This window comes from Emydura macquarii, unplaced genomic scaffold (genome assembly GCF_026122565.2).
Source record: "Emydura macquarii macquarii isolate MOO-44397 ecotype Brisbane River unplaced genomic scaffold, CSIRO-AGI_Emac_v2 contig_3122, whole genome shotgun sequence".
In the NCBI taxonomy this organism is placed as follows: Eukaryota; Metazoa; Chordata; order Testudines; family Chelidae; genus Emydura; species Emydura macquarii.
The window spans coordinates 1864178-1887713 of record NW_027133259.1 but is presented as its reverse complement, the minus strand read 5'-3'; the positions used below and the strand labels follow the sequence as shown (position 1 = coordinate 1887713).

General features: G+C 39.6%; 1 protein-coding gene across 1 annotated transcript in view; it reads left to right on the top strand.

Annotated features, from left to right (window-relative positions):
* Nucleotides 1-23536, top strand: part of LRP6 (LDL receptor related protein 6) — a 154683-nt gene that overhangs the window by 54563 nt on the left and 76584 nt on the right. The window contains exon 3 of the mRNA XM_067531046.1: nucleotides 15342-15539. Within this exon, the coding sequence (XP_067387147.1) occupies nucleotides 15342-15539 (198 nt within the window). The remainder of the gene's footprint in view (nucleotides 1-15341; nucleotides 15540-23536) is intronic.

Here is a 23536-nt window from a genome sequence, read left to right as displayed (position 1 = left end):
GTGTTCGTCTGGTAGTTACAGAAACTTGGGAAGTCTTTCTGCAAGTAAGGATGCTAATACAGAGTTAACACTAATGTTACTAAATGTTGCCGATTCTCCGCTTGACAGTGGCCTTGCTTAATGATGGATACTTATGGTGTCGAATTCTTCTTTTGCATCATGCCAAATTTATTTTCAACCAAGAAAAGATCCTTGATTTAAATGGCAGTTAGCTGACATGGCATTCAAAGCTCAGCTCACCAGGCTATACTTTGTTGGAGAATTGCTATATGTAGCGAACGTGGAGATTGTGGAAGAAATATGACAATCCTTTGAAGATGTCTAAACCTAGAATTTCTTCTCTGACAAATACTTCTAGGGAATTCTGTGGCCTGTTTTAGCAGCTAAGAACATGGTTGAGGGAAGAATTGTTTTGTCGCATAGTCAACAGTTCGAACATTCAAGACCTAGGTTTGTCTAATAAAGTAAATCCCCTTTTAGAAAGGTTTTAGAGGTAGCCAAGCACAAACTTAACTTTCCATCAGGACTCCTAAATGAACATAGGCAAAAGCTCATACTCTGATAAAGGAAAAGACTACTTATGCTCTTGCGGGAATAAACCAATACAATTACAAATTCAGAGCAGTGAGTTAAGTGCTGGTTCCTCCTTGGAGGTTTCTCTATGGCTTTGGGAAATTGTGTGTACTGAATATAAAAAAATATATCAGAGAAGGGTAAAATTTCTTTCCTGATTTAGATTCTTGGCGATACCAGACTCCCTCAGGAGGTTTTTAAAATAAAATTTAACAAGTACGATACATTATGTAAGAAGCAACTGAGATTTGTGAACTTTGTTTCCTTTTATGCAAGTACTGTATTTTGACATCTCAGTTATACTGTCTCCCTTGCCTAGCAGAGATGTCTGGAGTAAACTAGTACTCCAGGAGACCAAATTAACAGCTGAGAATTGTTACCCTCACCTACCTTCCTTTCTTCTCCCCCTTACTGTCGACCTATAACACCCCCTATTGTTCTAGTTCTGAATCTTCCCCAATGAGATGTTCACCCATATGATAACAATGACAAAATCTGGCAAAACTGAAAGCAAACAACCCATTTGTGATCTTGAATTAAGATTTTAAGATATTAAGAAGTTGTTACACTTAGGCCAGGTCTACACCAAAAGCTTTTGCTGGTATAATAAAAGTAGTAATGAGTGTGATTTAAAAAAAATAAAATATTTCTCACTGGCTCTTAGTGTAGATGTAGAAAAATTCTCTTGCTGGAAAAGGTTATTTTCTTTGTGCATCTGGTATAAGCTGTGTCTACATTAGGAGGGTTTACCATTTGATTCTGTATAGGTTCTGTTGCTGCACTCGCTACCATAGTAACTGAGCACTTTCCAGTAGCTCATTAAGCAAAATGACCTTACATCTGACATATGCTGTTTGTTCTCCTATCCTCTCCCCAAAGGGAGAAGCACATGCAGTGGAGTGTCTTGTTTCGGTGTTTGGATAAATGCACCTTTTGCTATGTGTTTACCTTAGAGAAGGCAAGGTCAAAGAAATGCACTTTGCACCTGGAATGAAAAGTGGTGAAGTTTGTGATGGTCCTCAGTTTTTGGGGACGTTCCATAGTCTTGCACTGCCTCCAGATTAAGTTTTATCTCCTGCACAAATGAACTGTAATTTTATTCTTGAGAGTTCCATTGTGCCAGAGGAGCTGGTATAGCTGTACTGGCAAACTCCTAGTATAAACAAGGCCTCTGACAATTCTCATAGGATAAGTGTGAACAGTAACTTGAAATGCTATGTTGTGGTGTACGAAGGAAAGAAAAAGAGAAACACATACATTTTAATGGCTTTTTTTAATGCAGAGCTCTCTGCTTTTGCCTCCTGAAGCATAAGAAACAGGTTTGATTATGATTAAATAATGAAGACTCTTTTTTATGGAGGAGAGGAATGGAGAAGTTGCATGCTGGCTGCTGACTGTCAGGGTCCGGCCCAATGCTATATGAAATGGCAGAATTATATTCCTTTGTTTATAAAGACAAGTTTTTATATTGGAAATGTTGAAAGACATATTTAGTTTTTATTTGAAGGATTCACTCAAACTCTACCTGTACTGTCGAACAAAGGGGTGGGGGGGAGGAAAGAGATTTAATTCTCAATTTCAGCTCATATTTCTGTCTGTTTCCCAGATGCTTCTCACTATATGCTCTATGAGGAATGACTGAAAAAACTGGGAAAGATTTCTCTTCAGCTCTGTAAAGCATGTCTGTTGGCTTTTGTTCAGCTCTCAGCTACACACTCAGGCGGCCAACAATTCAATCCTTTCTGTGTGGTTATTTTTTCTCTCAAGTGAACATGCAGATTACTTGATTGGCAGTGTTGAGTCTCAAGCATGTGTCAAAGTTTATACAGTATTTTGCAAACTGACCTGTCGTCTTCCATCGTTTTCATCTGTTGTGTCAGGTTATTGTGCAGTGTAATTACTGTACAGATACTGATTTTTTTTTTTTTTGAGTAATTTATTGCACTCTCTAACTTTGTCCTCATTAAGGTTCCAATTCAGGAAAAGACTTTAAGTCCGTGCTTGAAGTTAAACAATTGCTTTCCTGAATTTTGCCATTACTGAAGAGGTAGCTGTGGAAAACCCCAAATTTTTGGAATCTGGGAACTGAGGATGGAGCATTCTGCTGCAATTGAACATGGGGCATTTCATAAAGAAAGATTTCAGTAACAATGGTGATTGTGCTATGAACTTAAATATTAACTTTAAATAACAATTTTGCTATCTTGCCCCATTCTTCTTTTTTTAATTTGAACTTCCGCTTCAGAATGCTTTAAAAAAGGGGGTGGGGGGAAGAGGAGTACAGCTTCCATCCTCCTGGGGGAGAGAGAGGTACAGTCTAGTCCTAAGAGGTTTGGATGAATGGAACAGATATTGGCTCCAAAATGACAGCTGTATGCTTTTCTCTCTTTAAAAGATTTAACTAGAATTGTACACTTATGTTTCCAGTAATTATAAATTTGAATATTAATACCTGAGAGAGGGCCCTAGAGTTGGGCCCTCTGTCTGAAGACTTCAGCATGTGCATCGAAAAGCAGACAGGAAAAATGAGTCCCCTTTAGGACTTGTGTATTTGATCAAATTCTCAGAAGAGATCAAAGGAATATTATTCTCCCCATTGTTACCAGATTTGCCTGTAACCTTGGGGTGCGCTCATTTATCTGGGGTCTTTGTAATTTTATCAATGTGCTGCTTGTGTCACTTGTGTTTCTATATGGAGCTCTATTTCTCCCATCTGCAAGTCCTTGCCTCCCAATGGAGCTACCCTGCAGAGCTTAGTTCAGCAGGGCTGGGTTCCTCCAGCCCCAGAATCACACTCTCTCACTCTCTCTCACACTCCCTCACACACACACAGATTAACAAAGTATGTCTGAGCAGGTAGGGTCAATCAGCACTTCCAAGCTGACACCTCCATATGCCACAGACTCAGCACCGTCCCCCCAATCTTATGTCACACTTGTCCTAGTAGTAACTCCCTTGATGAGCAGACCCCACAGGGTTTTTGGGCATTAGGGGGATCTTTGGCTTACGTAAGAGGACTGCAGCGTAAATAAGGAAGTCGAGAACACGAAAGAATAAACTAAGTTTGGAGAGAATCTGGCAACCAGCTTCACCATAAAAACTACTTTATTACCAGGTATATAAAACTTATGATACTAGTTAAGTAATAGCCATCCAAAGAGACACAAACAAACCAAACAATTACAGTATTACACGGTTTCACTTGGGGTATTGGGGAAATCTAGTCTAAGGCTGTGTCTACACTGACAGTGGCAAAGTCGCATCGTCAGATTGACTTATCTGGATCGACTGAGTGGTCAGTGAAGACCCGCTCAGTCGATCCAGAAGTCGACACTGTTAATCCATCCCCACAAGTGGCGTAGCTCTGTGTTGACGGGAACACGGTTCCCGTCGGCGCAGTGCAGTGAAGACAGCGTGCAGAAGAGAAGCACAGCAGTCGACGCGAGTTATGCAAAGTACGCAGAGACCTTGCGTAACTCCCGTCGACGGCCGCCGAATGGTTGGGGTAAGTGTTAACCAAGCCTGAGTTTGATTACAAAAGTCAGGTTTAGAAGGTTATACCTGGAGAGAGAGATCAAATTAAGTCTGAGGGATAAAAGTGGGCTTAACCAGAGAGAGAGAGAAGAGAGTTGGGATCTCACCACTTGGTGGAGCTTGAACCGGTTGAGGTTCCCAGGTTGACAAGCTGTTCAGCTTAGGGTCCGGAGTGCTTGAGAGAAGCAGAGCCCCCAACACAATCAGTAAAGGTATTTCAGTCAGAAAAAGGTGAAGTCCCAGTGGAACTTGTGCAGCGTTTGGATCCAAGCACTAGAACAGAAACTTGAGCTTGGGTGGGGGGTTTTGTAGGGAAACAACAATGGTTCAAGGGAGAACACTAGATTTGTTTGTGGGTAAATGGTGACTCAAAGAAGTATACCAGAGTTGTTTTGTTTATCCTGGACAATAGGAACTGATCATTCCTGGCTATGGGCGATGTTACTTTGAAGGAGCTCATAATGCAATCAGGCAGATTCAGTATTTTGGAGCCCAATAAAGGATTTATTACTAGAATTGGTGTGATAACTGCTGAGCTGGGTGTGTTCAGGCATGAGTCAATTAGCATCTGGAGCAGAGATCTCCCATCATGCAGTGCTCCCCTGCTTTCTTGGTCCCAGAGTTCAGTGCAGTCCCTGCCTTGGAACCTCTGTTCTCCACTATGCTTGCTAATGGAGGTGTCTCCCTGTCCCATCTTTGATGCAAATGAGACTAGGGGAGTTGGCTTAATCCTGTCACCCTTGTCCGGAGGGGTTTAGGTGTGTCTCCCACTGCATTTTCATTGCTTTTTGTAAGTCTTTCTTCTCATCAGTTCTGGTCCAGGTAGGGGAGGGGAGAGGAGAAAGTCCTTTGTGATCAGACAAGCTGGGAGTACTGTGCCAGGGTTCCCCAGGAACACAGAGCTGACAAGTAACACCATCTAGACATTGCGTGGATACGTGATATAGTGAATGGTTATTCACAGCAACTGTTAGGATTGACTTCTGATAACAATCAAAATCCTAAGTTTACAGTAAATACCTGAAATCAGAGCTGTAACGTTGTGCTTTTATTTTATTTTTTCTCATTGCCCCTTTGTAATAGCATTAGTGCATTAGTTCAGAGCAGGGTTGCTAGGTTTTTTAAATACCAGTATAACAAAAATATTTTCTACCTTGCTCAAGAAAAAAATGTCAGAGCCCTGCTAGGAAAAACGCATGTTTAAATGCAACAATTACTAATGTTGTTCTAATTGTTGCTTGGACAGGACTTTTGTATTTCAAATAAATACAAATACTACTTTTCATGGACTCTCACTAAAGTCTTGATGAGAATGAAAAGCAACCCCTCCTCTCGGTTTTTTTATATCACAGCCAGTGAATTATTTAAACTAAAGTGATTATATAATGCCTGCACATTTGAGTTGTTTTGACTATCCATGGTTTATAAGGGTGGATTTCACAAACTCAGTCATTTCTTTCTGTATAGGAAATGAGACTACTGTATTAGTTCCTGTTTTCAGGTTGACCCGTTGTAATATTTTAACTTGGATAATGACTTTATGGCAGTACTGGGGAAAGACAAGATGTTGACCTGAAGTGCTTTTTTTTATTGATTGGTTGGTTTTTCATTTGGGAGCATAAAAGTGTTTTCTGAGTCTTTCACTAAGTTGAGAAATTTCACACTGACAGTCTTTCTGATGTCTGAAAATAATTTATCCATCGCATATATGCATTTACCACGTTCTTTTGGTGCTCCATTTCTATGCTTTTATTAAATGTGTTCTCAGGAAATTCAGATGGATCCTTAATTTTGTTTTATTTTATTTTTTAATTTGACTCTTTTGGGTTAATACAATGGCAAATTCAGAATGATCTCCCATGATTTATTTTGTCAAAACTTGCAGCTGCTTAAAAAGAAACATGAAAATGCCTTCTGCAAAGTCAATTACAGGAAAATTCCAGTGATCCGCTGCCATCCAATAAAATCTTAGATAGCCAACATACATTTACTATATGGTAATTTTCATAGTCTTTTTTTTTAGAAATCCCTGCCTGCTTCAGTACATTCATCTGGAGGGTCCCAGTGGATGGCATTTCATTTTGGCTTCATATTGCTCCATTATTAGGTGAGCTGCAGTTGTACTGAGGAGCAGTAGTCAGTTTTGTAGGGACCACAGAGTTGATAAACTCCACAGGGGTTGATACGCTTCAGAGCCTGGAATGGTTTTAGAAGCTCCTCTGCTGCCTCAGTCCCTGCAGAGCTTGGAGGTTCTTAGGGACTGAAACGAGCATAATTGGAAAGTTGGATCATTCACTGAGAAGGGCCATACCAAATAATTGGCTGTCCCACTCAAGCAGCTGCCTTTCGCATTGAATGACTTTGGGTAAGGTAAATGGTTGCTTGGGAGGTGTCCCAATTAACTGGCCTAAAATCAGTTAAGTATCGTGTACAGAATCTCGGTTCACTGAATGGAAGGAACTGTTGTGTGTGTCACAGCGTGGGCTGTCATTTTAAAGATACTCAGAGCAGGGGCCTCCTTTCCAGATGGAGAGTAGGGGCTGAAAGAATCTGCTGCACCATTGGAAGGCATTATAGATCAGAGAGATACAAAGCTGGTGGAGGTTGGTGATGAATTTCCAACCTTGTGTGCCCACTGTCACAAATAACTGTTTAGTTACAGTATTTAATCTTGACATTCGTTTTCAGCATGCTTTCTTATGCATACCTGAAATATTTTTCCTATAATGTGGATGGTTTGTTAGCTTTTTGGAATAAGAACCCTGTTACCAATTTTTTCCTCTATCTATAAAGACAGAACTGAGAACTTCAGTTGATTTTCTGTGTCATTGATTGGGTAATCTCTTTTGATCATTACCAACTTGGGAGAAATCAAAACTGCTGGGCTATAGCTGAAAGGTTCCACGTTCCAATTTCTAGAAAGTCTTATTGCTTTATAGAGGGATTTCTATTCTTTAAGTTGACTTAATCACACACCTGCCCAAGATGCAGTTATTAATTAGGTTGGCATTTTCTCTTAAGAACTTTCTCCTCTGGCCTTGCTTCTTTTCAGATCTGCAATAGTTAAAACCCTGTGTTTGACTTGGTTTAGTTACCTGCAAATGTCATGAGGGTGACATCTTCATGACTTCATTTTGAAATGTAATAGAGGTAAAGGATCTGTGAGAGTAAAAACTATTTTCATTAAAAATAATGCGATAATGATCATTGTTGTAAAAGAAACAATTAGAAAAGCACAAACATGTTAACTTTCTGTGGTGTAAAAGCTTCTTTACATTTAATGTTGCATGATGGAGCAATCACTTTTCCTTCTTTTATATTCAGAGATCAAGAATTTGATGTGCACTCATACTTAGTTTTATTTGTGTCATAAGAAAAAATGGCCAAGGAGGTGATTCAGTCTTGATTTTCCTCACTGAGGCTCCTTGGTTGAAACCACACTTGTGTTGGGGAGGAGGATAACCACAGTCTGGCTGAAAGCAAGCAAACTGTTGAGAAACAGCGGGCGGAGTTGGGGAGTGCTTTAGCAGTTTTTTATAAGTGGTTTACTATGTAAACAAGTTTGAAGAAGATTACTGTTTTCATTACCATTGAATTGCTGTAGTTACTGCATTATCTATACCATTCATTTGGCTGGCCCAGAGCAAATATAGAAATGATTTCATGTTTTAAAGACAAAGGCTCAATTATTTATTCATAGGTGCCAAACTTTAGGTATCTAAAAATCCAGACTTGAGCACCTGAAATAAAGTGGCCTGATTATCAGAGTGATAAATTCGCTCTGCTCCCACTAACTTCAGTGGGAATTGAGTGCTCAGAATCTTTGACAGCCATGCCACTTTTACTGACGTCTTCAACTTCAGGCCGATGAGTTTAAAAACTTGATCTTAAATTAATTTCTACTCCAGCCATTACTGCAACTTAGGCTGAGCTGAAGGTGTGCTTGTTGAATGCAGAATTGGGCTTGCCACTTCTTTGCATTTTTGCAGTCGATGTAAACTTTCTAAGGTGAAGTTTGTTTTAATTGGAACTTGAATCAACATCATTCTGAGCCATAGTCAAGCAAACTACCAAATGACCTAGATGGGTCGAAAAACCATTTTGTTTTCCATGGTTCAGGCAATCAATCTTTTCTTTTCCCCTTAAACTTGTGGGCAGATTTTTTAAAGCGTATATAAGTTGTAGTATGCTTTATCTCCATTTCATCTGATTTAGCCTAAATGGGTAAGTGATTTTGCTTAGTGATTGGGTGAGACATGGGCATAGATGAGAGACAGCAGGATCACACTTCATCTTTCAGACCGCTGTGGTTTTTAGTTGGGTGGGGAAGCAACCAGAGGATATGGCAAGAATGTCTGCCCTATGATTGAGGGTGTCTATCCACCATTTCTTGGTCCGATTTGCAATGGGAGGCTCAGTGGGTTCCTAGCTGCTACTAGAAAATCAGGTAGGGGCATGACCAAGTCAGCTTTTTATTTACATACAGAGAGTAGACTGCAGCCGGATGCAGACCTTGTAACTGTCATCCGTGCCTTGATGGGACAAAGGCTAGATTGCTTCATTGAGCTCTACCTCCGGGGCTACACCTTAACCATCCAGGAACTGAAGTGGGTGCAAAATGTGGCAACCCACTTGGAAACCAAAGCATCTCCGTATGAGCATAGTCCAGCAGTGCTGTGTGATGCAGCCTAGCTGTCTCTTGGTTTCTGGGTGAAGTTTAAGGCAGTTTTTTTTAACCTATAAATCCTTACATGTCTTATGGCCGACCAGCCTACCTATCTGAGAGACCACTTCCCTCACTGCCAGTATGGAGAATGCTTGAGGCACTTGAGGCCACACTGGATTAATGTGATGGGGCAGCTGGCAGAGCTTCTTTGAGATATGCTTCCATACTTGGTTTGAAATAGCCTGAATCTCCTGACACTCAAGACATAGAGCAAAGCTCATCCTTTTTTCAGACTTTGAAAGTGAGATGGAATTGTCACGATGGGGGTTATTGGGGAATGGGCAGGAAAGGGGAAGATTTGAGCTTTTAAATTTCCTGGGTTGCTGCTGGTGGGTTTTATTATATAGATTATAATAAAATAAAATATCTGCTCTTAGAGTATTATGTTTTTGTGTTTGTCAAGGGTGCCTACAGCTTATGGCCAGTTGCCCTTTTTTAGCTTTTGTAAAAATCTAATTAAATATGACCACAATAAAGTATAAATTTTCCCTTATCTCACAGACTCATAGACTCTAAAGTCAGAAGGAACCAATATGATCATTTAGTTTGATCTCCTACACAACGCAGGCCACAGACCCCATCCACCCACTCCTGTAATAAACCTCTAACCTATGACTGAGTTATTAAAGTCCTTTAAATTATGGTTTAAAGACTTTAAAGTACAGAGAATCCACCAGCAAATGAGCTATGTCCCATGCTATAGAGAAAGGCGGAAAACCCCCCAGAGCCTTTGCCAATCTGCCCTGGGGGAAAATTCCTTCCCGACCCCAAATATGGTGATCAGTTAAAACCTGAGCATCTGGGCAAGACTCACCAGCCAGACACCCAAGAAAGAGTTTTCTGTAATAACTCAGAACCCACACGATCTAATATCCGTTCACAGGCCATTGCCATATCTACCACCAGTAATCAAAGATCAGTCAATTGTCAAACTAGTCTGTCCCATCATACCATCTCCTCCGTAAATTTATCAAGCTCAATCTTCAAGCCAGCTAGGTTTTTTGCCCCCCACTGCTCCCCTTGGATGGCTATTCCAGAACTTCACTCCTCTGTTGGTTAGAAACCTGTGTCTAATTTCAAGTCTAAACTTCCTGATGGCCAATTTATATCCATTAGTTTTTGTGTCCACATTGGCACTGAACTTAAATTATTCCTCTCCCTCTCTGGTATTTATCCCTCTGATGTATTTATAAAGAGCAATCATATCTCCTCTCAACCTTCTTTTGGTTAGGCTAAACAAACCAAGCTTTTTGAGTCTCCTCTCATAAGGTGGGTTTTTCATTCTGCGGATCATCCTAGCAGCCCTTCTCTGCACCTGTTCCAGTTTGAATTCATCTTTCTTAAACATGGGGGACCAGAACTGCACACAGTATTCCAGATGAGGTCTCACTAGCGTCTTGTATAATGCTACTAACACTTCCCTATCTCTACCGGAAATACCTCATCCGATGCATCCAAGGACCGCATTAGCTTTTTTTCACAACCACATCACATTGGCGGCTCATAGTCATCCTGTGATCAGCCAATACACCCAGGTCCTTCTCCTCCTCTGTCACTTCCAACTGATGCATCCCTAGTTTATAGCAGAAATTCTTGTTGTTAGTCCCCAAATGCATGACCTTGCACTTTCCACTATTAAATTTCATCCTATTTCTATTACTCCAGTTTACAAAGTCATCCAGATCTTCCTGTATATCCCGATCCTTCTCTGTATTGGCAGTACCTCCCAACTTTGTGTGATCCACATACTTTATTAGCACATCCCCATTTTTTGTGCCAAGGTCAGTAATAAAAAGGTTAAATAAGATTGGTCCTAGGACCAATCCATGAGGAACTTCACTAGTAACCTCCTTCCAGCCTGACAGCTCACCTTTCAGTATGATCCTCTGTAGTCCTACCTTTAACCAGTTCCTTATCCACCTTTCAATACTCATTGTAATCCCCATCTTTTCCAATTTAGCTAATAATTCCCCATGTGGAACTGTATCAAACACCTTATTGAAACCTAGGTAAATTAGATCCACTGCATTCCCTTTGTCTAAAAAATCTGTTATCTTCTCAAAAAAGGAGATCAGATCTACCTTTTGTAAAGCCATGTTGTATTTTATCCTAATTATCGTTAACCTTGATGTCCTTACATTCATTCTCTCTCTCGCTTGCTCACACACACGCTCTCTCGCTCTCCAACACTCGATCCAATTAAACATTCCTGATGATCATTAATGTTTAAGACTAGAATTCTTTTCTAATGCATGATTTTTTTAAATAAATGGGGTGTGGGGAATTAAGTGATCGAAGTTCTCCATGTTCTAAACTCTGCTCTTGTAATTACTTATGTGCCTAGAGTAGCTGACCTGAAAATGTGCCAATGTCAGGGCAGGCTGCAAAATGACAGCAGATTTTCTCAAAACTGGTAGGTAACACTGAAGTTAGATTTGCCAACTACTCACAGACAGTGCTCCTGATTCCCCACACAGGTTATTAAGAAGCCCCTTCTCCCCCGAAAGAAATACACAGCCCCCTTTATTGCATTTCAGTCTCTGGCTCCCAATTGGCAACTAAATAGTAAAGAGATAAGTTATTTAAAACTCTGTTCCCATTTCAAAATGTTCTTCTGATCCCCAAAGGGTCAGCCACGTTACCATATTAGTATTATTTTGCATCTTACCCAAAATATCCTTTAGTATCTAAAACTAAAGGTTTATAATAAAAGAAAAGAAACAAGAAGAGGGATGTTAAATGATCAAAGCATTAAGATACATACATGACTTCAGAGTCCATATATATATATATATATATATATATATATATATATCAAGTTCTCAGCAGCATGGTGAGTGTTCTGGCTTGCAAAGTTCCTTTGGTGTTCCATCCAGCACCTGGATGGGCCTGTCCTTTGTTTCAAAGCTTCAGATATGGAGAAGCAGGAATGAAGACAAAATGGAGATGTTGCAGCTGCCTTTTATATTATCTGGTATGTGACTTGTACACCGTGTGTTTCAAACACAAGCTCACAGCACATGGGTGCGGGCAGGCAGTGAAAAGCTCTTGGAGTCCCTGTCCATAGGAATGTCTCTACCTGTCCTACTGAATCATAGGCAAAGCCCTGGGCTTCTCTTCCTGGGCCATTGTATAGCTGATTGCCCTTGATGGGCCATCAAGCAGACTGGATAGTGCTGATGCTAATCTGCCTAAGGTTGTCACCCAGTAGTACAGCACAAGTTTTAGATACCGAGATATCACACATTCATAACTCACAGTACAAAGATGATACCTACATATAAACAAGATTGATATTTAACAAATCATAACTTTTCCACGGACACAGTCAGGAAGAGGATGCTGCAGTACTTGTACTAAGGCTGGGCTGCAGGCAGAGACAACAGTGGGAGAGGCAACACTGGAGAGTGCGCACTGGCTAAGAGAGAGCTAAGCCCCCGAGATGGCTAGCAGGAGGCTCCACTCTGATGAACAGATCTTGGTCACAGATGGAGGAAGGATTTCTGTTAAAGCAGCTATAAAAGATTAGACTGTAGTCTTGGGAATCATCGCATTTCCTTTTCTTTTGATTTTAAGTGAGCAAAGTTATTTTGGATATTTCTTGATTGTTGAGTTAATTTGGGTGATGAGCACTGGATTTTGAGCCATTGAGTTGTCCTTGTTTGGAAATGAGCTGTCCCATTGCTAAGGCATACTCAAATATGTCCACTCATCTGCATTCACACTGGCACTGCACTCACTCATATGAGGTGCTAGGACTTGTGGGGGCACATCTCACAGTTCTTTGTGCTGCAGTAAGTTGGACCATTCTGATTCTTTCCCAGTGAATTGTGGCAAAACTTGTCAGTCCTTCACAGCACACAGGGAATTGCAGGAAGAAAGTGGAGGACTGTCAGCACTTGCTTGTTTTAACCTGTGTCTGCATGGCAAAGTGAGTTAGCAGCCTGAGTGAATGCGGAAACTAGGCTGTAGTCAGCACCCAACCTGGGCCAGCTAGCCTGGGTTGAAAGCACCACCACCCTGGAGTGAGAGATTTTTGTGTGTGAACAGAAGGAGAGAGAGATCCTCAGCTAATTCTTCAATGAAGACAAGTCTTGTGTTTCTCAAATGAAGCACAGCACTTACACGTATGTTGTTTCTGTGCCGCCATCTGCTCTGCTGGGTCCGTTGACTCCACACAGAGTTTAACTGGGACCAAAACCTGCAGGCTTCCAAACCATAAAGAAGAAAATAAACAGATGACAGGGAAAAAATATTGGAGAAACTGAACAAAGGTCAAGGGAATTGGTTTGAAATGTTATAAAATCTTCATCTGAACTTGTGCGTGCGTGGGCATGTGTGTACTCTGACAAATGAAATGGGGCTGTTTGTGAAGTCTTGGGGGACTTTTGTCATTGAGCTTTCCTCACCTGGTTTTGCTTAAATAATTGCATTTTGTGTCAAAGATGAGAGAGGGAGAAGGAAATGAGGCTATTATAGCAACTAGTGAGCTATCTGTTTCAGCCTGAAGGGTTTGTCAGGTGAGGTGCTCCATACCCTGGAACCTCTGAAACTTTGGAAAATACTTGACTCAGCTGCAGATGGGCTTTTTAAAAAAACCTGTCCAATCCTCTTTACTTCTCTTTGTAGTGCTGCTTGAGTTTCTTTAAGTTTTAGTTGCATCTTACCGTGTAGCTTGGCCAGATGACCTGAAAAAGGTGCAGCTTAGCAATTTTTTTCTAAGGTAAGGGTAGATTTGTTTTCTTTTTGACAGATAACTCATCCCCCCATGGCATTCATTCATGTCTAGAGAAATTACATACATTCTCTCTATTCACACGTGCTGTGTGTGAATTTAAGGTAGAAAAATCCCTCCTCAAAGAATGAGTCACTTGCGACTGAATTGGGCAATATTTGTGTTCCTTGTAGTGCGTTTCTGTCTGCAGATATAGCATTGTATTAAACACACATTTGAGTCTGTAGACATGGATTAAGGGGAAAAATGAGACTTGGAATTTCCTGACTCTTTATAGAAATAAATAAAATAAACTTTTCCAAGAATAACTTCATCTGCAAATGTTTCTTAAATGTGTTGCATGTCTGTTTTTGTTTAAAGCATGGGTGGCCAGGTTCTGTTCTCACATGTGGGCACCATACACTGACATGTTGTGGGCTCTGTGTGCTACAAGTGTCCAAGAGTTGCAATTTTCCCTTGTTGATGCGATGTTTTGCCTGGCTTTCTTATCCACCTGTTTAAGTTTTTGCCCCATATGTTGTTCCTCTAAGTGCAAAATACTGTTTAGTCCGAAGTCCTGTTACCAACCCAACCCAACCCAGGAGAGTAGAGTTAGTTCCTCCTACCAGCAGCAAAAGAATAGAAGTTTCTGATTATGCTCCAGGGATGGCCAAACTTAATGACCCTCGGCGCCAAGCCCGACATGTGTGCCCCGTCGGGCTGAAGCCCTCAGACCCCCCTCCCTGCTGGGCAGAAACCTCTAGCCCCACCACCCCCACTGCATGGCAGAAGCCCTGAACTCCCCACCCCAGTCTGGTAGGCAGAGAATGGGGGGAGGGGAGTTGGGGGCTCCACGAGCTGCACTTTAACTGTAAAAGAACCACACGCGGCTCCCGAGCCACAGTTTGGACACCCGTTATACTCTTTCCTACCCTCCCTCTCCCTTATCACATACAGGGGACTTGCTAACTTCCCAATGTTTCCTCGTAGGATGAACTAAGACCAGGTAACATGTTTTTAAACATCTTTGTCTACTCTATTTCCTAAGTAGTATTTAAAAATGTGTTAATTAACATGTGTTAATATGTTTTAAAACTCAGTTTGCCAGCATAGACAATCCCATTCGTGTGACTTTTTTTTTTTTTTTTTTTTAAATTAAAAAAAAAATCAGGATTTGTCATCCAGTGTAGACAGGGCAGGTTGTGTTTAAAAACATGTCAGCTGATTGTCTGTCTCTAAAACTACCCTTTCACAACAGCAGTTTGCACAGAAGTAGTACTCTGCCAGCAAAGAAAAAAACAAAGAAAACAACCCTCCATTACATCTATTTTACTGCCACTGCATACAGTTACTGTCCCCCACAATCCCTGCAACTAAAACAATCTCTCCTCCTGTGATCCATATTAAAGGAGTTATTTTCTTCTATGACTGCACACATTGTGTGTGTGCCTTGTTTAATTTTGTTGCTTATAGGCAAGGTGTGTAGAATTTTGCCCAAACATCATCTCCGATGGTCTGAGGGAAGAGACCCTGAAAAGAGTAATATCAAATTACACTATTGCCTGATGTTTGAGAGATCTTAGGGAAAAACAGAAGTAAAACCTAGGAACTCTTGTTCTGTTTCATAGAAAGTATGTACGTTACCCAGTAGAATATAGCTGCAGAGAAAGAGAACTCGGTCTCTTGTAGAAAAAGAGCAATGAAGCCTTCATCTTGACTGGAATATAATTCCAGTGATTTGAGTGTAGGTTTGTACGTAATTTGTATCCTTTTTCTTTTTTAAAAAAATTGTAGGTTCATGTATTGGACAGACTGGGGAGAAGTGCCAAAGATAGAACGTGCTGGGATGGATGGTTCAAGCCGCTCTGTTATAATAAACACAGACATTTACTGGCCAAATGGATTGACTTTGGATTATGAGGAGTGGAAGCTGTATTGGGCAGATGCTAAACTGAACTTCATCCACAAATCAAACCTGGATGGAACTCATCGGTAAGAAATTTAAATGTGAAGTATGTAAAAATCCAGTGGTTTTCTAAATAGGCTCTGTTTAATAAATTGATACGCTCTATAGCAGCGAATTCTAACCCAGTCAAGTTGCTATGTTAGCACTTATGAAGTTCCAAACAAACTAATAGTAAAACAAAAACAAATGACAGCTGGTGTTCCAGTGGATACTCAACCTGGGCAATGGTCCTTAATCCGTTCTATTCAGAAGAAAGACTTCTGTGTCTTTTCTAAGAAGTGATCCTGAGTCTCACTGTTAATTTACGTGGTTTTACAGTAACATTTTCCTGTTTTTTTAAAAATTGATTTTCTATCCCTGTGTTCTGTAATAATCACGAAGTGCTGTCAAATGCAGAAAGTAAACAGCATGGGGAAAAATACTTCAATCTGACTGAAAGAGAAGAAAAGATTGATCTTGTTTCTTATGGCAAGAGCAGGGTAGAACATTTTTATAGATGTAAGTGTATGTGTGGGTGGTAAATTGATTGTGTTACTCCAACAATGCTGTTATGGGAGTTATAGATTTAGCTATATCTGGTACATCCAGGGCTATCTTTCGAGGAGAGGACTGCTTGGTACTATCTGGATGCACTCTGATCTTGCTTCCAGGATGTTGGTTTTCTTTACTAAATGAGATTGTCTGTGCACCAGTATCCTCCATATAAATGTACCCCATGTAGCTTTTTCCTGAGATGTTATGTGGGAATATTTCATGTGTTCAGATTGCCCAACATTGAGTCTTGGGAGTTTTCTTTTGTAACCTTTGTAATAACTTTTAATTGCTTTATTTGTCAGTAAAGTGTTCTTTGTTACTCTCTCCTCAGACATCCTAGTGACTTAGCAATTGTCCCTATATGAACATCAATTCAGTGTCAATTAATTGGGCCCTCTCAAGAACCTCAATATCTGCTATCTAGGCCTTTTATTTTAATTTATGGTTAGGTACAGAGGCAGCATTTCTGAAACACATCAGTGTCTTAATGCGTTGTGTGTTAATAATCCATGGTTTCCTGCCATAAAGCAGAGGATAAAACCACAACATGGCTGGCTTGGGGGCTTATACCACATTCATCCTAAAGCCTGCCTCTTAACAGAGAAAAAAACTTCGTTGCTTTAGTGTTTCATCCAGAATTCTTGTAATAGCATTTGTCTGAGGGATAACAGCAGTTACACGTAATAATTTTTTTAATTAGCATAGGTAATTTAAGGCTGGACATGAGGTTTGGAGTTTAAGTGCCTTTTGAAATGGCTATGGAATTGTTGTCTGGAAAAAAGAACTTAAGTAAACCTAAAAAATAATTGGAAGTTGATGTTGCTGCTGCCTCTCAGAATGAGGGACGGCCCTATTGGTTCCGGGTTGGATGATAGAGGCAGAAATGACATCATCAGGTAAAATGCCTTAAAATGCAAAATAGCTACTTATGTATAAAATGATTTGGGTCTGTGATATATCATTTGGGATTTTTTAAATATAAATCTGATTAACAGAGAAGGGAATGGAGGATATTCCAGTTGGAGTCTAATTGGAGGCTAAGAAAAATTGATGTTAAAGCTCTCTTCTGATGAAAAAGGAGAGATCTTAAAACCTGTTAAGTAATAGGTGCTTAAAAAGCTTCATCTTGACTGAAACTGACCATATGCAGGGCACAAAATGGCAGCTTGCCACCTGAAAAATTGCATGCCAAAGGTGGATTTTTCATCCAATTTTTAGATGACCAACATTTGTGTAAATGTCAAAACCTCCCAAATGCCAGGTGATTTGATCACACTTGAAACCCAGCTTGTAGTTTTTGTCCAACAGAGTAAATCTGTAGCTTCCTTTGTTTTTTGAACTGCCTGTTTTATGCTGTCATGTTTGGGTGGAAGGAAGAGGAGAAGCTTATTAATTATACTAAAATAAGGGAGTGGCAGTGGTGGGAGTCATTAAGCTTGAATAGGTAGTCTGGGTAGGGCATATGGGAAATTGTTACATAATGTAGAGGTCTAATGATGTAAGTAAGTGTTCATTGTTAAAGCATCCAGTGATCAAAATCAATATTAACCTCTGTCCCAGTTCTGTATGTATGTATGTACTTTCCTAACATGCAAACACAAGTCTCCCTGTGTCTTATCGATCATTCCCAGTCCTTCCAGCTGCGCAGACACCTCACTGTTCCTGCAGGCGCTTCTGGACTTTCAATATTTCTTTGCTGCAGGCTTCTTTTCAGTGTCTGTCTCTTCCTAATGGTCTACTGTGCAGCAACACATATGAACCTTTGATTGTAAATGAGCTCATCCCCTTACCTGCCTTGGCTAATCTTAAATGATTGTTCAACTTAGGAGAAAACTAGTCATTATTTGAAGAAAAATAAAAACAGAAAAATCCATTTTTTGAACAAGCTGCTTATGACCTGCCTAAGCAGTCACAAGTGTACACCATTTCCTGCAGCACCTGGATTTCCCTGGGTGCAAAAGGGAGCTGTGAACATTCAGAAAATAGTCAGCACCTGTGTTCTGTGTGCTATTCTTTTGCAATTCCTGTTTCTCATGAAAAAAAGAGGAAGATTTGTTCAAGGAGCAAAGCAACTCTTAATTTTTTTTCTTCTCTGCCCTGACCTCCTAAGCTCTGTCTACATTAGGCAAAAGCGGTGAGTTTTTAAAACATGGTAGCTAACCCATTTTAAAATCATAATATAGAAGCAGTGCGTTGTAGTTTTGTGTTAGCTGGTTGAGGTGGACCTTACTTTCCTTCTGAGGGTTAATTTTGACCAACTAATGTGTTAAAATTACAGTTTGACCTGTCTACATTAGTGGGTATTTTTAATGTTACCAATCATGTTTTTTTTAAAAAAAACCTTTTTTCCTAGTGTTGGTGTACCATTAGGTTATTCAGTTTTTAGTGTCTTGGCTCCTTTGATGTCACCATTTTCTTAGTTTCCTCAGTCAAGATCTGATTTTATATATATATATATATATATATATATATATATATATATATATATATATATATATATATAAAGTAGGAAATTAAAACAAAAACAAAAAAACAACCCTGGAAAGTAAACAAACCTGTGAGGCCTTCATTAAATGCACACAGACCTAAAAAAGGGCAGAAATCCAATTTCCCCCCCCTCTTTCATGGCCACCTTTTAAAATCCACATTCATTTAGAACATACCAAGATATTACAAAAGAAGAGAGCAGAAGAATGGGGGAGGGCACATCACTGTGAGATTGTGTATTATTTACTTTAAAATAAATGTTAGCTTACTTATAAATTACTGTTAGTGAGGACTCGTAGTGTAACATGAAGGGGTGTAAAGATGAAGGAGATTGCCCTTTAAAAATGGAATTTGTATGGCATGTAACTAATTGCTGTGTAACCAGGATGCAGACACTTTAGTAGAAATGACCTCAATGTTCAGCTCTTTAGCTAGTCATCATACATAATGCACTTCATATATCACTTTTTTAGTAGTCTAAATTTTTTGCCTTAAATTAGATCCTGTGATCTCTAGAAAATGCTACTAGTTGCTCTATTACTTTTCAGTACAGTGGTATCATGTAGGGGAAAATATTTGCTCATGTGGAAGCTAGAGAACCATAGAAGCTGGATAAAAACAATAAACAGAAGCAACTGGCTTTAAAAAAAGTGTATAGTTTGGTAAATATGATGTCCTAAATTTGTTTAGATTTGGTCAGTTTTGCAAAGGAAGCAGTTGAGAATTACAAAGAAGATCTGCCTCTACCTTTTTTAGTCTTGCATAATATAAGGCAGAAGACAAAATTAATGGCAAATACATGTGTTGTAGCAAAGAATCCACTAAGAAAAGAGTATCAAATATGAGACTTCATAGGAGAGAGAGAATTTAGTAGTAGTACCAAATACTATTCATCCACAAAACAGTTTCATACAAGCCAAAGGAAACAGAGTTTGGTTTGGCATGAATTTAGAGAGCAATATAATATAAATTGCATGTGAAAAGTCAGTATCTCTGATAGATAAAGCTCAAAGTATTAGAGGTTCAGACACAGCTCAAATTAATATACCGTGTGTACATCGTCTGTCCATCCGTTTCTTTGATTTTTTTCAAAAAGCATTTGACAGCCTGCACCGACATGCATTGTGTGATATTCTTCAGTCCTATGGAATCCCAGCTAAAGTTGCTAACATCATTAACACTATGTATAGAAAGGCAAAGTGCTTTGCAAGGATGAACAACCAGACAGCAGAGTGGTTCAAAGTGGACATTAGCGTGAAACACAGCTGTGTGTTGATCGCCGCCGCTGTTTAGCATTGATATAAATTGGATAATGAAGACATGTATTAGCAACACAAACACTGGTATATCTTGGGTAGATGGCAAATGCCGTGAAGATCTAGACTTTGCAAATGATATTGCGCTACTGAATGACATCCTCAAACAAGCTACAAAGACAGATCATCTGGCAAAAAGGCTCACGCAAGCAGGGCTCAAAATTAGTTATGCTAACACACGTCTCCTCAAAACCTTGACATCAAACAGCTACATCATATCAGAAGGCAAAAATATCAAAAAAGTTGAACAGTTCATCTACCTGGGATTCACTATACTAGCTAGCAGAGACCTTGAGAAGGAAATAACGTCAAGAATAGGAAGAGCATCTACAGTAAACTCACAGCATATGGAAATACAGTAGCAGAAAAAACCTGAGAATTTTTAACCCAGATGTAATCTCAGGGTTAACAATATGGCTACAAATGCTGGAGAGCTCCTGAAACGTCAGACAGAAAACTAGACACTGTTGAAAATAAGTGCCTACAAAAAATTCTGGGCATTAGATGGAAAAATTTAATCACCAATGAATAAGGCCCTTCTTGAATTGCGGCTGACAGTCAAAAAATTGAAGCTGAGTTGTGGACAAGCTATGGAAAATTGCGGAAAAATAATAATGGACCTTATTTGCGGGAATAAAGTCCATTTTTACTTCTCTGTGATTTTGCGCTTTCGGCTGCCCGGAACGGAGAGCGGTGGCTCCCGCTGTCAGACTTACAGTGGAAGGCTGATATTGCAGAATCTGCCATTTCTGCAATATTGCAAGTTAAGTAGGGCCTTACCAATGAAGAGATCTGAGAAATCACCAGCCAGCAGTTCATATCCACCGGAACTGGAAGGAAGTGCTGGATGTATTTGGGGCATTTACTTTGGATGCCAGTGCACAGACTACCCTGTGGAAACCAACTGCTGGGAGACAATGAGGGAACCAAGAGATACCATAAGAACCACCACTAGTAGCAGGGAACAGAACGGTCTATTTCAATATCATAGAGCAGATTGAAGCAACAGCAAATGGCAAAGAGGAGTGAAATAGATGAGTTTCTGCCCTGTGTGCCAACATTGGTCCAGGAAGGATATAATAAAATATGTGAAAGAGAGAGAGAAGCCTTGAGGTGTTGCTGAACATACCAGAAAGTGTAGGAGAATATGCAGTCTTCTTTTTATCCTTTATCTTCTAGTCTACCGTTTCCACATCTTGTACTAAATGGCAATCAAAATATATGGATTTAACCTCAACAGGCGGCTGTGCCTGTCAGCAACAAAGGACAATAAATAGTACAATGCATTCATGACATCTTACTTTCTCCCTTTCTTACCGCCTTCTCTGGGGATGGGAGGGTGGCGGATGAGGGTGGAAGAGGAGGAGAGAGAAATCAACAGACCATGATTCAATGTTTTATTGCTTACTAGAAAGGGGGATAGATGAGCTCCTTCTAAACATTGCAAGTTTTTAAATAAAAAATGATTATTAGACCCTGTGGCAATGTGAGCAATGCTTTTTCTCTTCATTTATTCAAATGGTAATAGCTGATAGTAAAACTCGCCCACTGAATTTGTGGTATGAGATTACATTTAAAAAATAATCCAAACCGCAAATTTTAAGTAATCATATGTAGTTGTGTACTAGCCATGGGACTTATTAGCCTGACTACGTCAGTGATGGGCATGTTAGAATGCAGGATGGTAATGCAGAAGTTGATGTTGAATGTCCTTGGTTTGCAAATAAGAAATGTATAGTCATTTTTAAAAGAGCAGTTTTTCACATTGGAAAAATAATAGTTTTTAAATCAAATTGGCTGACGGAAGATGTGGTTTTGTTTTTTGAGGCTCTTGCCCTCCTTATCAGAGTGAACCAGTTGTTTTTTGTGGGACTAATTAAACAAAACTGAATTGCAGACAGCTCTCCTGTGAGCAGAGTACTGAGAGAGGTTGGCCTGCTAAGGCAGCTCTTGAATTAATTTTGTCCTCTTTTACCCTGCAGCAGCAGTTCTAATTAATAAGTTAACACATTATTGGCTGAAGGGAAGTACACTTACATGGTCCCCCAGGAAGTGTTTGTGCTAATGAGATGGGTTTGGAGTCCATAGTAAGAAGACATATTTTCAGCAACTGTCAGATGTTCACTGCCTTGCAAATGCTTCCTGGGTTTCTGAGTTTGCATTCAAGCACTGTGGGGCTGCTTTCAAGGCTGAAATCATGTGTCTGTCAGATGATTAGTTGTTGTAGATTTGATGAAAAGTTACAAATATGAAGTCTTACATTTACAATAGAACCTTTTATCTTTGTGTACATATAATTTATGCATGCAATAGGATTGTGATGTATTGCATAGTTATGTGCGTGTATGCATGTATATATATGTGTATGTATATATATGTGTATCTTAAAAAAACTTAAATTTCTTCAGCCATTGAAATGGAGCCATCTCTGGGTGAAAAGTCAATAGCTTTGTTAACATTGCATGACAATTGAGAAGAGGAAGGGAAGAATACCATGGCTAATTGAAATTGCAGGGGAGGAGGGGGTAGGTAGGCAGAATGTAATTACACAAATTATTTGGACGGGAATTGGAGCTAATTCCCCAACTCTTGCTAGAAGTGCCCTGGGCACTTTATTTCAGAAAGATGCAGCAAGGATGCAATTTCCAGATGTCTGGGCTTGTGAACATTAGCATGCTAGTGATTCTAGTTAAGCAGTAAGTCACAACAGGCTGCATATTTATGGGGCCTTTGTGCATTCTCACGAACCGTGAAGGGACAGTCCCTTCATCCACCTAAGTGGTGGACCAGTAGCTCAGGAATGCACACTTGGACATCGCTGACAGAAAATAACATTCACAAAGACTGTTAGGTGGTCAGAGAATATTTACAAAGAAGCAATGGTTACCTCAATAGTTGTAAAGTAGAAACAGACAAACAAAGACTACAGGATTATAGTCTATCTAATTGTGCTTGAATCTAAAATATCAAACTTAAATGTGAAAAATATTGCTATTTTCTTGTGGCATGTTTTTAAAACAGCTCTTAAGTTTTTAAAATAAAGCTGAATTGTATCCAGTATATTTCCTTAGAGTAATCTTAAAGAGCATTTTTAAGGGTAATTATGTAAGAAAAATAGAACTTTCAGTGCCTCAGATGAAATAGTTTGTAAAAATACAGCAGAAACTCTCATCTCAGTGACTGATAAATGAGTACATTAGATAAAAATATCTACTGTTTTAAAAGGTAAAATTGAAAACTGGCCTCACATCATTACATTTTTAATTAAAAAAAAAAAAAAAATACACTGTTAGTGCTCCTAAAAGTGAGGAAATAGCAAAACAAAACTGAGTTAAGTACATGGGACTTCCACTGTGATAGCTTGTTCTATCTAGTTCTTTCAGCATCCCTCATTCCTGAGCGACAACATCCCATGCTGTTTCCATTCCAAATTCCTTTTCAGCAGAGACCTTTGAATCAAACTGAATTTTGAGGCAATTTTGTGATGTGCACAAATGTAGACTAAACTGAGACCCACAGAATCATTTCACTATCAAGCACTATTTCACCTGTAGTTTTCAAAGGTAAAGCTTTCATGTCCTGATCCTAGTCCACCAGCAAACCTCTTGTTCAGCTACAAAATTGTGCATTTTTAAATGCATAATAAACTTAAGATTGATTATGTACTGTTTAGGGCTTTTTTTTTT